This window comes from Archocentrus centrarchus, chromosome 7, assembly GCF_007364275.1.
Source record: "Archocentrus centrarchus isolate MPI-CPG fArcCen1 chromosome 7, fArcCen1, whole genome shotgun sequence".
Lineage (NCBI taxonomy): Eukaryota > Metazoa > Chordata > Actinopteri > Cichliformes > Cichlidae > Archocentrus > Archocentrus centrarchus.
This window is the reverse complement of record NC_044352.1, coordinates 10236840-10252394: the sequence shown is the minus strand read 5'-3', so window position 1 is coordinate 10252394 and position 15555 is coordinate 10236840. Positions and strand designations below refer to the sequence as shown.

The following is a 15555-nucleotide window of genomic DNA, read 5'->3' as shown; positions in this document are numbered from 1 at the left end:
AACATTTAAATAACAGGAATCCACTGTGCGTTATGAAAATGGCGTGAAGTGACTGTAGCTGTAGCTTTTCCTCCTAATGGCTTATCAAGAAAACCTGAGTATATCAAAAAAGATAATTTCATAGAAAAATAACATCTCACAGTATCCATTCAACTTGGCTTCTGATTTTTTTTATCCCCCCATTACAGAATATTAATAAAAAACAGAGAGAGAGAGAGCAAAAGAAAACGATGCGCTAATTTGTCACCTCAGATGCGATGCTGAGCTCAGATTCGGCAAATGATTTTTTTTTTTTTTTTTTTTTTTTTGTGGGGCGTTTTTTTGGCATGACTTAAATTACTAAACAGCCCACACACTTCTAGTATGAGAGACCTCAGAGCAAAGGTTTTCACAGTAAGAAAAATCAGTGGTTAGGATAAAGTGGTTTATGTTACCAAGGCAACTGTACGTGGCACGATGGGCACAGCACTCTTTAGAATCTAGATAGTGGTTTTGTACTGACCCCACATACACAATATTAACAGTACTTGAATATGCACGTACCTGATGCATATTTTGGCATCTTTATCTGACTTCTGAAGTAGGGTACGACACAGAGCATTCTAATCCACACTCAAGCAGCATAATACAAAACATTCATGTATAAATAGGATGGCTACAATATAGTTCTTAGTCTGTTTACAATTTTGAGCCTTCACAAAAGCTAGTTCTCACATTATTTGTCATCACACAATAATAAATAATATGAATAGTTAGCTGTTTGTAATATCTAGATATACTGCATATATTCAAATGTTTAGACATTTTATATATATATATATATATATATATATATATATATATATATATATATATATATATATATATATATATATATATATATATATATATATATATATATTACAATACAATAATACAAATCAGGTATAGTATTTACAGTGCTTTCTATTAATTATTTGTCTACAGATATTTACAGAATATACTGTCTGCTGTCAAAAGGGATTTGCATTATCACAATCAAATATGGAACAAGTTGAGGCAACACAAAGAGGGTGCTGTACAAACACTGACTCCTCTCAGGCTAGATAGATACGGTGCCGTGGATATGGATGGCTGATTGCATTATTATTGCTCAATATCTTCATGAGGTATAAGTGAATGTCTACGTTGTCTTTGAGCAGTAGGGGGTACTTAAAGGGACAGTTCAGCTGAAAATCAAATTTCTCTGTTTTCCTCTGGCCTGTGGTGCTGTTTATGGTATTAAATCCTCAGCAGCGAGGGTCCTTTCCAGAACACATGACCCCGTTCGAAAAGTGCATTTTATTTATATAGCACCAGTTCAACAACTGCCTCAAGGTGCTGTACACTGAGAGGCAAAGACCCCACATTATTAGAGGGAAATACCCAACAATCTGATGGTTCTCTGTGAGCAAGCACTTGGTGATGGTGGGAAGGAAGACCTTCCTTTTAACAGGAAGAAACCTCCAGCAGAAGCAGGCTGGGGTGGTCTGCCTTGAATGGTTGGTGGGTGAGGGAAAAGAGAAGAAGAAAAAAGCAAAAGGAGAGGATAAAATGTCAAATGTGAAAAAGTGCAAAGAGGGGAGTCGATTTTCTTTTCTAATGTATGAGTGCAATTTAGTTCCATATATATTCAAGAGAAGATGGCCATCTCTGCCAGTAGATAGCTCCAGAATAATCTAGATGGATAAAAAGCACTAAAAGCCAGAGGATGAATACACAAAACTGACTTTGTGATGAACTGTCTCTTCAAGAGAGGACACTGCTAAAGCCATCTGAATCACTCTGCTGAAGCAGGTAAGTGCGAAAAGACAAAAGTGCAACCTAAGGGGAACAGCAGTGCATAAAAATAATGACAATGACACTGTTGAGAGAGAGCTAACCTTGTTTTGTTGGTGTCATTTAGAGTTAAAATATTAACAGCCAGAGACCAGCTGTAAAAAGGCACAAAGAATATGATTTCATACTACTTTAAATATCAAAGTGACTCAGAGGAAAAAAGTTGATAGTGGGGGTAGCTGCAGAAAACAAGTAGAGGTCTAACAGTGTGAAACTGACAGAATCTGTTACAATACCATTCAGCTACTGGATGCTCAGTTTCCTGTTAAAAAGTGAAGAGACATCACTTCTTCTTCCCCCATGTCCTGTCCACCTCCCGTGTAGCCTGTTCTCCTTTACGACCTGAGTCAATCTCTGCTGGCTGGGTGTGAGCCAAGGGCCTGCTTTGGTGGTGGCCAAAGAAAGGACTGAGATGCTGGCAGCAGACTCGCTTCCGTCAGAGTAGCTGCCTTCAGACTCTGACTCATCATCCCCCAGCTGATCTATGGATAATGCTGAAATGAGGAAGGAGAAGGGCTTTCTCTGTGATGCCGGATCAGTCACACCCACACTTAATAAAGACCGCTTGAAGCTGCTGCTCTGTTTATCATCATCACCTTTTTCATACTCATTCAGTCCTGTGTCTTTATTTTCTCCACTGTCTTCACGCCAGGACCTCTCCTTCTTACTCTCTGGCTTCCTTTCTTTCCTCAGTTCTCTGTAGTCTGCTGCCATGTCCCAGATGTCATCACTCTCCTCCTCCCAGATTTGTTTGGGTCTGGGAAGCCTTTGGACAGGACTTGGAATGGGTAAAATGACTTCGTCGTCACTGTCTTCACTCTCAGTTTCAACCCTTTTCTCCAGCCTTTCTCCCACCCTCTTTTGCTCGTCCTCCTTTTCAAACTCTTCTCCCTCTGATATCCTCTCCCTCTCCTTGCTCCTGCTTTTCCTTTCTCTGCTTCTGCTTCCCCTTCTGTCTTTACCCCTTTTCCTTCCCCTCACTGCCCTCCTTTCTGTGTCACTATCATCAGAGTTCCTGAGAGCATCTCTGGGTAAACTCTGAGACCCTTTATTTCTCCTCCTCCTGTCCTTGGCTTCCCGATACCTCTCTGTCTGATCAGACACGGGGCTTTGCAAACGCAATTGTGCTCCTCCACTTGAGCTTCTTCTTCTTCTCATTCTGCTTCTACTTCTCCTTCCAGTCCCTTTATCCCTCTTGCCTCTCCTTGGCCTGCTTTTCCTCTTGTCTTGTGAACTGAGCCCCCTCCGTCCGGTGGAGTCTACTGCAGCCAAACCCTGCTTCTTGGGGTGATGCAGGAGGGAGGGGGAGGTGATTTGGTGCTCATGGCCTGGACACACATTATGTAGGGTTAGGGTGGTGGGCAGAGACAAAAGAAACAGACTGAACAGGCAGGTAAAAGAGAGGAATGGCAACAACTCTGGCAAAGAGAATTATGTAATCTGTTATTAAAAAAAGGTGCCTTAGGTCAGCTTGTGCAATAACAGCTGCTTTTCTATTTTGGTACAACTTTCATTAGTAATACAACACACTCCATTTATCAGGATTCTCAGTGATTATGCAATTAGATCATTTTCTTTGTTTAATTACTCTGGATGGACAAATTACAAGTAGGAGAATTCAGTTTCAATGTAGGTTTGAGAGAAATTAAAGTATAATATTGTACTCTGCTACATTACTAATTGCTAATCAAGTCCAAGTACAGGTTTTATGCTGTCTTTTACTGAGTGAAGACAGCGGTGTTGGTTTGGTAGAGGGATGTAGAGAGACAGAAAATGGGAGAACTAACAGGAACCATTACCAACCGCGTATTCTCTGTCCGTCCAATGACATAGAAGCAAGGCTCGCCTAGCTTGGAGTTGGTCATACATAGAGACAAACTGGAGAGCTCCACTGAGAGGAAGAGAGAGAAAGAAGGGAATGGAGAGGAAACAGAGGAATGGAGCAGAAAGACAAGCAGTGTTTGGAAGAGGAACCAAAGAAAAACCAACACAGACAGAAGAGAAATGTGATGTGGGAGTGTTAAAAGCAAACAAGATCAATGAGCCAAATGAACCACAGATATGATGGATTAAAAGAAAATGTTTAAAAAAAAAAAAGTAGAGAGCATTTTTGTTAGAATTAGTCCCATAGAAAAAGAAGAACATATAAGACACCCATGGCATGCATATCACATGCAAAAGATACAAGGTTCCCCAGGTTTCAGTATCTAAGTTCTCTATTTTTATCTCATGTATTGTGACTCTTAAATTTAAAATATTCCCACGCTGTCTTACCATAATCAGGCACGTAGCCGTTTCCTCGCTTGAGAACCAGATGGATGCGATGGCCTCCTCTGCGGATCTGCTCGACGGCCTGGCTGTGGGTCATCCCGGCTGTGCTGTTGCCGTTTATCTCCACAAGCTGATCGCTCACCTGCAGCCACACCAATATCCCATCACTTCACAGACTGGATCTCAATGATTTAGAGAACCAGAGTCAGAAAGATTTATCCTGTTAGAAATCCTAGAAAATAATAACTAAGGTATATTTCAACACTTAAATATTATTAATAGCAGGACAGAATGAGAATAAAGCAGTAGAGAATCAAGCTGAACAAGCACGTCGTCAATGAATGAGTGAAAGAGCGAGAACACAAAGAAGGAAATACTTCATCTTAGGCTTGTGCGATTTTCAGGTTTGGAAATGGGCTGTGGCAGTCTTTGTTGGTTGCTCTACTAGCTAAGCAAAGTAGCTTCATTTATTACATCTTCTAGCACAGGGTACATAGAGAGATAATGCTGTCAGGGAATTAAAAGTAAGACATAGTCTGACCATCCATGACAGAAAATGAGCAACACAACTCATTAGTGATCATCTTGTAAATATGCTTGTTTTTTTCTACTTATTGTGAAGCTGTTGCCTTGCTTGAAGCATTTTGTTACACAGCTTCAAAAAAATTATGAAAGATAGCAGACTCCCTGCTTATTATGACCCCATCCTGCCACAACAGAAACTACAATTTAAAGAAAAGTCTTTTCATAGAAAACAGAAACTCTTCTTGTTTTTGCTTGAAGTTTCTTCAGAAAGGAAGACTATAATTTCTGTAACTGGTCTCAGGAATACCCTGACAGTTCATCCCTTTAAAATCTTTACCTCCACTTTACAAATATGTTGGTTGCTGCTTGTTGCGGTTTTGATAACCATTGGCCATTCATTTTTGTAAATTTGGCTGCCTTTGGGTAAAACAGCATCTCCCTCTTTCACTTTTGGGTTTTCTTGTGTCCATTTCTTCCAACTTTGTAGAATAGAGAAATATTTCCCTTTTCCATTGCTTCTATAATATGTCTGCAAGACATTGGGCTTGGATTGCTGGGGTGAGGAATGCAGGCATATCTGGGTCAGTAGACATAGGTACTAGGGGTCTTGAATATATGATAGCCAAGACTTCAGCCATGAGGATGCTCAAGAACTCATGAGTGAGGCAAGTTTCTCCTGTTTGTACAGTACAGCATCCAAAATGTGCTTGGCAACAGCAACAAGCCTCTCCCATAAAACCCCCATGTGTGACGAATGTGGTGGGTTACATATCCACGTGCATCCTTTGCTTTGGAGGTAGCATTTTACTGTAGAATCTGTGTCAATTCTCAACTCCAACGTAGCTTGTCCACCTGTCAGAGCGAAGGCGTCTACAGGGTCCTCAGATAGCGGGGCATTTATAAACCTGTCAGTTGACATGGATTCAATAAGCTCATTGTGCACAGCTCTGTTTGACCTACAGGTAAAGTGTAATGACGAGTGCTTGGTGTCCACACTACCTCCCCTTGGACCACATGTAACGATGGTCCACGGCCCAAAAACATCATTTTCCACCAATAATACAGAATCCACCTCCTTGGATTGCTTCCTCCATTATAGGATGTCCCTAATGAGATACTTTCTCATGACAGAATCTCACAAGCAGTGTAGCAATGTGATGAATGTGTGGATTCATCAGAAAATGTTTCTCTTCACTTGAGAGGTCTGCAAATGATACGCGACCTCCAACCCGAAGCAAACCATCTTAATCTGTCACAGGATTTAGCTTTCTAAGTAGGTTTTGCTTGTTAAACATCTTTCCCTCCTTGAGACAGCTGAACTCTTCTTTAAATACATCATGTTACACAGATCGAATAATTGCAACTTTCGCTTGTGCAAGCTCAGTTGGGGATGACATTTGTTTGAAACATTTCCTTAAAAGGATGCTTCACCATCAATCAGCCTGGCTGTGGCATTGCAGAGTTTGAAAATTGTTCAAAGTGTTGTGAGCCTAATTGAGCAGGGCAGGTTTTTGCTAGTACACATAAAAAAATCATCTTGTGGAGTTCTGGATATATCCAAGTATAATCTTGCTGTCGCTGAAGTGCCAGCACAGCTGCACAAAGCTTGAGGCATGTGATGGTATGAGCGGGGCGTAGGGCCAGCTTGGACTTTTCCATGATGAATCCAAAACCTTTCTTCCCATTGCAGTCAGTTGCTCTCAAGTAGGTCACAGCTCCTTCTGCCATCGTAGAAACATCTGATAAAATGTACCGTTTTCTCCTCTTTACTGAAGACCTTGAGACAGGAATGTAACATCTCTCTTTTAGAGCCTTCGGAGAGTCTTTCTGTATGTTCCACTCTACTTCTTTTTAAGGGAGAAGTGGAGTGTCCCAGTCACTACTTTCACATGAGAGCTCCCGTACTAATGCTTTTCCTTGCATTATTACAGGAGCAATAAACCCCAGAGGTTTGTATAGATTGTTCACAGTAGGCATCACACCTTTGTGTATATGGCTTCTCCTCACTAGACACCAGAAAGTTGTTTTCGGGTATCAGGAGAGCCCTAAGCTGCATTACGAATACGAATACAAATATCTTTATTAGTCCCACAATGGGGAAATTGCAAATGAAAATGATCTACACCAAGTTCCAAATCCTTCAGTTCCTTTAAACACTCCTCCACAGGGAAGGCTTCCATTACCTGGTCACTATTTGATGCTACCTGGTGCAGCCTCAGATTAGATTCTGTGAGCACCTGTGTAGTTCTAGTCAGGAAATCTATTGCTTTTGACAGTAAACAAAGGAGAGGTCATTCTGTGAGCAGAGATAGTTTTGGATGCTCAGTGTCTGAGAGGTCTAAGGATGAAAACAAACCAGTACTATCTGTGAATGACAAGGTCTTCCTGGACATCATGGATAAAGAAGTTCATCAAAAGGAGGAATACAGCTGGGTGGCACCCTTACCATTTTGTTCCCCAGACAAAACCTTCTAAGCAACAAGGAACAGGCAGTTAAGCATCTCTGTTCACTCAGAAAAAACATTGGAGGAAAAAAACAGAGATGAAAACTCATTATGTAGAGTTTATGCAAAAAAATGCTCATCGCTGGTACCACTCCTGCAGGAAGGGAAACCTGAGCAGTAAATATCTGTATTTGTTTTAAATGCTGAGTGTAAAGGCGCGTCTCTAAATGACATACTCCTTAACAAGCCGGATTTGAACAATATTTTGTTGGGAGTTTTTTTCTGAGGTTTCGAAAAGACAGCATAACCAACACGACAGATGTGCAAAAAAAAGTGTTTTATTGTTTCGTAGCCAGAGAGCTCCACTTCGTTATCGCTGGTACGAGGACAGTGACGTCAACAAAAACATGATGGAGTACAGGATGAAAAGTGCATGTGTTTGCAAACACTCCATCCCCTTCTGCTGCCATATATTGCCACAGAGAAGGGTGAAAATGAATACGGCTCTGATGCAAGGCAGTTTGTGGAGAGGCAGTTCTAAAACATTTCTATGAAAGGCAGCACATTATCATTTATTCATTTTACCTTAATAACAGATGCTGAAAGCCTTAATAAAAGCAAGGGTTAAATTAGATAATCGCTATAGCAGAAAAAGAAAATAAGAACAGACATGAGCATCCAATATGGCGATTTAATTTCCCTCTTGATACTGATAACGACTCCATTAATTATCTTTTAAACTCCAACCTCTGTAATGAACTGTGAAAAATTGTCCATGTTTATACATCTTGAATGAAACAACTTGCACAGGGTGATGTGTCTAAGATGATTTTTTTTTAACTACACTGAATTTTCACCACAGAAGACTCAAGCCAACAATTTCCTTGACCTTGAGGTCAGGGAAGAGTGTTTCGACACTCTCGGCTACGTTAAATGCGTGCTGTAAGTTCTGCTGACTTAAAAAAAATAATTATACACTATGTAAACAAGCCTAAATGTATGTGGCAAACAGACCCACCTGCATTTTTTGGCTCCGTGAGGCAGGCCCTCCCTCCATCAGTCCCAGAACATAGAGGCCCATGTTGTACTCACTTCCCCCTCGGAGGCTGAAGCCGAAGCCCGAGGGGCCGCGATCCAGATCTACGCTGTAGTACCTGGAATCCCGCTGGGAGACAAGGATAAAGAAGTTAAGGCTAATATTATACACTGGGAGTCAATAAGAGCCACAACAAATGCAGGAATTTCAGTTTTCATGAGGCACACATAATTTAAGGTGCTGACCTCACCTTTGGACGTGACCTCTGCCCCTTTCTGTTTCTGTGACCAGGGTCAAAGTCAGCTGTTTCTGGAAAGGTTTGCAGAGTCTAGAAAAAGATAGCGATTACAGTTTGATTGTAAATTAAGAGCCAAGCTTTACACTGGCGTGTATGTGCATTTTTGGGTGCTTATGTCAATGCCTACAGGTGCTGGAACGGGGGACAATAGTGAGACGTAGAGTATTTCCTGCACGGCGAAGTATCTGAGCAAGCTCCCGATGAGGCAGAGTCACCACTGATCGTCCCTCTACAGCCTCTAAACGATCTCCAGGCCGGATCTGACCGCTCTTTGCTGCAGGACTGCCACGGCGGACCGTCACAAACCGGTGGGGAAGAAGAGAAGCCGCTGAAATAGGACAAAATAAATCAGATATTACTACATGAAACAAAACAATAAGTTGTGGCTGTCGTGGGGTCAGAAGTAGATAAACATAAAATCAGCAATATTTAGCTCATCGGTGCCTGTGCCAGAAATTCTAAAACAACTCATGATTTAGCTTTGGGTCGCTTTTGACATTGTCTGCTTTATGAATTACTTCCCACAGGAGCCTACCTCAACCCTCCTTTCCCCACTATCTCATTGAAACACTCTCCTCTTCTCCCTCATCTTCCCATCTATCAACCTACCTCTCTATCTGCTGACACACCAGGAGCTGTTTTTCGCTGTCCAACAACGCATCTTTCCCCTCAACAACAAACTGTCGCAATCTTTCTAACAATATTTTTTGCAACCCAAATCTGTCAAGCTGCACAACAAACTTTAGATCTTTACATATCCATTTACACAGCATCAGTGATTCTTGTGCTCAGCACATCTAAGATCCCCCCTCCAAATTGGAGCTTGTCTGCATTAGCATGCCACTGGTTTACAAAACACACACACACACACACACACACACACACACACACACACACACACACACACACACACACACACACACACAGCAGTACTATTTTTGTGCAAGCACCGTGAAACATTTTCTACTCAGTGTGGGAAAATGACTCTTCTCACCCTCATCAGCTATAAGACAGTGTGAAGATGAGGTTACAGATAAGACACAAGTGTGTTGTTGAAAGCGAGGACCGGACCATTAGCTTTATTTATAATGAACTCAATTTGTCTTATTGTCTGTATGAAGAGATCACATGCAATTAAGCTAAAATGGTCAGAATCTGAGGTTGATGAGAAAAATATTGAGTAGCCTAAAAATACATTTGTTTCCATTAATCTCCTGGGGGGAAAAAAGCTTCTTACAGTTTTTTAGCTGGACAGTCCATCTCTGTCTGCTTAGATAGCTATCTCTTGTGTCTCTTTTTGTATTTTTGTAAACTCCCTTTTACTCTCTTCCTGACCCCTCTTTGAGGGAATGCAGAGATTTAGTGGCAGCTGGCCCCTCTAGAGTCTTGCCAGTGGCCTTATGTAACCCATCAGGCAGCATAAACATTCTGAAACTGTTATTCAGCTGAGGTACATAACACTCAATTCAGTCTACGTCCCTCTGGAATAAAAATAGCATGTTTAAAGTGATTTTAAGCATGAAATGAAATGCTTAGTTAACAGATTAAAATTGTATTTATGGGGCTAGGAGTATGTCATATCAGATGAGGTGCATGTCATATTGGAATCATGATTCAGTTACAAGGTTCAGCTTATAAATCAGAGCCCAGAGACACAAGTCCAATCTGGGCCTAATCTGGGTGACCCAGGCGGAAACGGCAATCAGGTCAAATCAAAGCCAAGGCAGCTTTGCAAATAGTCTTCTTATCATGCATAATACATCAACAGTGGCTAAACACATGAATAAACATGCAACAGCGATGCTCACACACACACACACACGCACGCATGCATGCGTGCACGTAGTGACTCACATGCAAAGAGATGAGGACAGATGTACTCAGCCACAAATGCACAAACAGACACACAAACTGCACACAGATGCATCTGAACGGACTGCATTATATCGTAGTGTCTTTTCCTCTGGCTCTCCATGTTCTCCTGTCCACAGTAATCCCACTGCGGTATGCCCAGCAGCCAGCCAACCTCTGACGTGCTGCACTGATTACCGCTCAGGAGTTGAGCAGCCCCCCTCCCTGTTCCTGTAAAAATCCCTCTCCGGAGCCCAGATGAGGCGGCGAGTGCGGACATCATTACAGCAGCCTGCAGATGTATACTACGTGTCGGAGACCAGAGGGAGAGAGGAGAGCTGGTTTTCAGCAAGATCACTCACATGGTAGTGTCTCTCCCAGTTAGTTAATGCTGAACATCACTGCTACAACCTAACTACCATTAGAGCTGACACTGATAGCCCAGCGCCACATTTGATCATCATGCCTTTTGCTGTTTTACAACTGACTCGGTTAACAAAAACATTTCCTTTCATCAGTTGTTGCTTCAATCATCAGGTTGAATAACTGCAAAATCAGCCATAGAACGCATTTCTCACAGCATCAGTTTGATCAACCATCTGACACCTGGAGCATGTGATCCTGAGGATCTAACTTTCATACCATCGACACATCTGACCAGGAAAACTTTAGAGTGCAACACAGTATTTAAAACTGCTGCCTCATCTACAAAGCTGACTGTGAAACACTGCACCAAACCAAGACCAACAGAATTTCTGCTAAACATACGAGAAGAAGTGGAGCAAATAATTACGTTTGGACTCCTTCACAGTTTTCAAAGCAGACTGTAGTCTCTCCAGCATGGCTCTCTGATTACCGTGCACAGAAAAATAAACAAAAGAAAAAAATTCCGTGTCAAGCAGCTTGAAGGTGTTGAGATTCACGTGCAACGGTCAACAGGAGTGAAAACACAGGTTTGCCGTCGCCTCTGTTGCTCCTCGGTGAGGGTAACGTTCAGTGTAGCATTCAAAGAGTGATGGAGAGAGCAGGAGGTAGGGAGAGATAGCGAGAGAGAGGGAGAGTTTTAATCTTTTGGAAAACCCGACTGGACGCTTTTACTGCAGAGTAAAGGGGGTGTGTGAGAGAGAGAGAGAGAGAGAGAGAGAGAGGGAGAGTGGGCAGGAGCTTATGAGTGAGAGCGAGAGAGGAAGAGAAAGACAGAGGTGGGAATAGGAAATTAATAAGAAAAAAAAGAGGAAAAGAGAGACAGGAGTGGCACGGCAGGAGTGAAATGAAAAGGAGAATGAGGACATGATGGAGATGGTGGCTTACAAGAGTGGGCAGACTTTGTACTGCAGGGACAGGTGCACCTACAACCTTAATCTCACAATGAAAACACAAATGTGTGCTCGCTAGGACCATAAAGCAAATTGAACTGCATCAAAGTGGAACAGAGCAGCCAATAGCCAAGACATGGGAAGGTGAGGGGGTAATACATCATCGGGATGCTGCAGCTAACCTGCTATTCATAAACACGACACTAAAAGGCAACAAGGTAAAAGGCAATTGGATGTGTTCACTTATCAGACATAAGTGAAACAATGCAGCATGGTCCTGATCTGATACTACTGATTTGACATCTGATTTTGTTGGAAGAGGTTTTTCTGAATTCAAGCTCAATTAAAAAGACTGCAGGCATAAAAAAAATCCATGGTTAACCATTGAAGAAATAAATGAAAGATAGAGTAGGGCTGCTAAGTTAACTTTGTTATCTTTTAGCAAAGCAATTCAAGCTGTCTCAAGCTTCAGTATTTTTTAGGACAATAAGAAGTGGAAATGGTACGATCCAGACAATTTTGTGCAGTTTTCTTGTCTTTACCGATACATTTTTGTAGTAGCCATCACATTTACAATCTAAAATGGGCAGCATGGTGCTGCGCTAGTTTGCACTGTTGCAAACGAACAGCACGTGTCAAACTTGAGGCCTGTGGGCCAAATCTGGCCTATTTGCAAATTTTATTCTAGCTCGCCTATGAATTTGGCCCATGCAGTTGTAGCTGTGATCTGCCAGCTTAAGAATTCAAATGTATCCATTTGCAGCAAAAAAAATCTCTGTTTTGCAAAACAAAGCTTACTTCCCTGTGTGGCCCTTCTCTGGTTTCCTCCAAAAAACTGCAACTTATGTTAACTGATGACTGCTCATAGATCTAGCCTGTGCATGTTAGTACTGGCAACCTGCCCGGGGTGTCCTTTGTGAGATAGAATCATGGACTGTATATAATCTTAAATACTAAATCACTTGTTTTAAGTATCACTGAATAAAATATTGAATTCATTTGGATAAATATGGTTAATTAGTACCAGATAGAGGATAAAGCTGGGTATGCCTCAGGGTGGTCCTAAGATAGGATTGATTATTCTCTACCCCACAACCTTTGATGGATAAGCATTTAATGAAATGGATGGATGAATGAATATAAAACACAACTGTATCCTTGACAAATGTTGAGCAACTTCCTGCTTCCAAGCCAAAAGCGCATTTCATGATGAACCAGTCACTTGAAAATAGAGGAGGTCAAAACTGATTTTCTTTACAGTCCAAATAAAGCCAACCTGGAACCCTTTAAAAGAGAAGGGTTCATGGTGCATCATGACTCATACGGTGGCATGTGGCCATGGTGACCACTTTTTAATCTGTAATTACCTAATGGTGCTTCTGTCCACAAGGGCGTCCAGATGAGACCCGTTTCAGTGGGCATCTCACCAAATCGCTTCACTCGGCCAGAAAAGTACAACTAATGCTGCATAATGTCTGCCCAATTCTGTTTCCTTGGATTAAAAAAATACCAAAACAAGTTAAAAGCTTTTCTATCTCAAAAGCATTCATCCTGACACACGTCGTACAGTATGATAAGTTGAATCTCACCTTTACCATTCACCATATCCTGCGAGGCAATCACAAAGCCAAAACCTTCTCCCGTCTTTCTCCTCAGCTCCACTTCAATTCCTCGATGCCGTCGAGTTCGTTCACTACTCTGCTTCTCCAGCACCGGGACACCAGCAGCCTCATCTTCCAGGCCCGTGCTGATCCAGTCTTTGGGCTCCATGGTCAGAGTTACCGGAATCGACTCCAAGAAACTCGTGCTCTGGATCAGCGAGGGGCGTGCTGGGGAGGGAGGTGTGCTGACAGAGGTCTGGGGCACTGGCAGTGCTTCTGGGAGCACAGAGGAATTGTCAGGACCAACAGGTGGAGGAGGGGGGCGGAGCAGAGGTGGAGGGAGTCTCCGGATAGTGCCAGGGGAGACAGCTGAATGATAGATGCCTGATAAGGACAGAGAGAGAATAAAACTGAGATGAATAAAGCCAGTGTGAATCCACTTTGTTAGTGATTCAGTAAAAAGAAGAGCCTTTGATTTTATTGATTATGTGTTTTGAGTTTTACATTTTCAAGCTCTGTTATTAGTTATTACTTAGTTATTCATTATTAATGTGTTCTGTGTCACAGTGTCTGTTTTCCTCAAACTGTGTTACCTGCTAGGCCTGATTTCAGTTTGTCTTTTGTATGTAGACTCCTTGTTTTTTGATAGATTGTTATCAGCCTAAATGAAGGCTCATTTTTTTGTTTCTTCAGTTTGTCTCCACATGTCACAGGGCGAGAGGTGCAGTGCACCCTGCACAGGTCATCAATCGCTCACGGTACAGTATAATTTGAGCCTCATTAATTACATCACTGAATATACAACAAATGTGAATCATGTACCTCCTCTGTAAACCAGTAAGATGACTTCTCCCCGTCTGGCATGCTGTTGGATAATTGTTTGTACCTATCAACAAACATGAAATGGTATTATGGTTAATTTTCAGATTGTTTGCTTATTCAGGTGATTAAAACTTGAAGACAGTGAGAAAAAACGTGACAAGAAAAGACTGGCAAGCAGACACTGATTCTTGTTAAGCATAAGATAAGATAAGATAAGATAAGATAAGATAAGATAAGATAAGATAAGATAAGATAAGATAAGATAAGATAAGATATCTTTTTTGTCATTGCACAATGCAATGAAATTTAGTTGGAGCCATCCTCCAGGTGCTGAAATAATAAATACAAGACAGAAATATAAATAAAATAAAATAACTTAAATAAATAAAAAGTTTGGAAACCACTGTTTTTTCTCCCCTTACCTGTGTGAAGCTAAGACTCTGGACATCAGCTCCGTTGATTTTGACAATAGCATCCCCTGGCTGCAGGGAGTTGCACTGCTTCCTGTCCCAGACTCTCTTCACTACAGTCATACTGCCTCCTGGACCGCCAGCCATCATGCTGAAGCCGAGGCCTCTGTCTCCTTCAGTCTGGGCCAAGGCCACTGGCACCAGCTCTCCTCCACTGAAAGTGCCAAATCCACTGCCTACACTCATTGCCCCAGGAGAGGACATGCTGCTGGGACTTGCAGTGGGGCTGGTGCTGCCCTGGAAACCATTAAAACCACGGTGTTGCGGGCTGTCTGGGGTCGGAGGAGGTCTGAGATGGGAGGTCTGTGGTCTGAATAGGTGGGGGTGAGTACTGCGGGGGCCACCAGGGGAAGAAGAGGGTCTCCCCGGGGACTGAGGCAGGGGCAGCCGGGACCCAGACAGGGTGCAGGTGGACAGGTCACTCTCAGATGACTTGGACGTTCCATAATGTAAAGGATGCCGAGGTGTCGAGAGTGAGTTATTGTTGTGATTACGGATCATTGATGCCCTGATGAGGAAGGGAAAGGTGAGTTAAAAATCAATACTAAATACCTCTTTGCTCTCAGACAGTCTCATATTAAAACATGTATGGCTGCAGTATCTGCCATTTATTTGAACAAATAATGCCCATCCACTGTTCCACTGTTTTCTCTCACCAAAACATATCACTTAAAACAACAACCCAGCAAACTGCACTTACATTTGACAAGCTGAATCCATCCCCCACACCATTACACCACCACTAGCCTGAAATGTTGATACAAGGCAGGATGGATCCATGCTTTCATGTTGTTTATGCCAAATTCTGACCCTACCAAACAAATGCTGCAGCAGAAATTGAGACTCAGACCAGGCAGCATTTTTCCAATCTTAACTGTCCAGCCTTGGTGAGCCTGTGCAAACTGTATCCTCAGTTTCCTGTTCTTAGCTGACAGGAACTACACCCAGAATGGTCCTCTGCTGCTGTCGCCCATCTGCCTCAAGGTGCAATGTGTTGCGCAGATGCTCTTCTGCATACCTTGGTTGTAACAAGTGGTTATTTGAGGTACTGTTGCTTTCCTATC

General features: G+C 42.2%; 1 protein-coding gene across 1 annotated transcript in view; it reads right to left on the bottom strand.

Moving 5' to 3' along the window:
- Positions 1–3046: 3046 nt before the first annotated feature.
- Positions 3047–15555, bottom strand: part of LOC115783711 (membrane-associated guanylate kinase, WW and PDZ domain-containing protein 2) — a 44739-nt gene continuing 32230 nt past the window's right edge. The window contains 10 exon segments of the mRNA XM_075074388.1: positions 3047–3185; positions 3661–3748; positions 4132–4270; positions 8116–8262; positions 8384–8446; positions 8448–8461; positions 8559–8759; positions 13188–13583; positions 14022–14085; positions 14444–14999. Of these exon segments, the coding sequence (XP_074930489.1) occupies positions 3179–3185; positions 3661–3748; positions 4132–4270; positions 8116–8262; positions 8384–8446; positions 8448–8461; positions 8559–8759; positions 13188–13583; positions 14022–14085; positions 14444–14999 (1675 nt within the window). The 3' untranslated portion in view covers positions 3047–3178.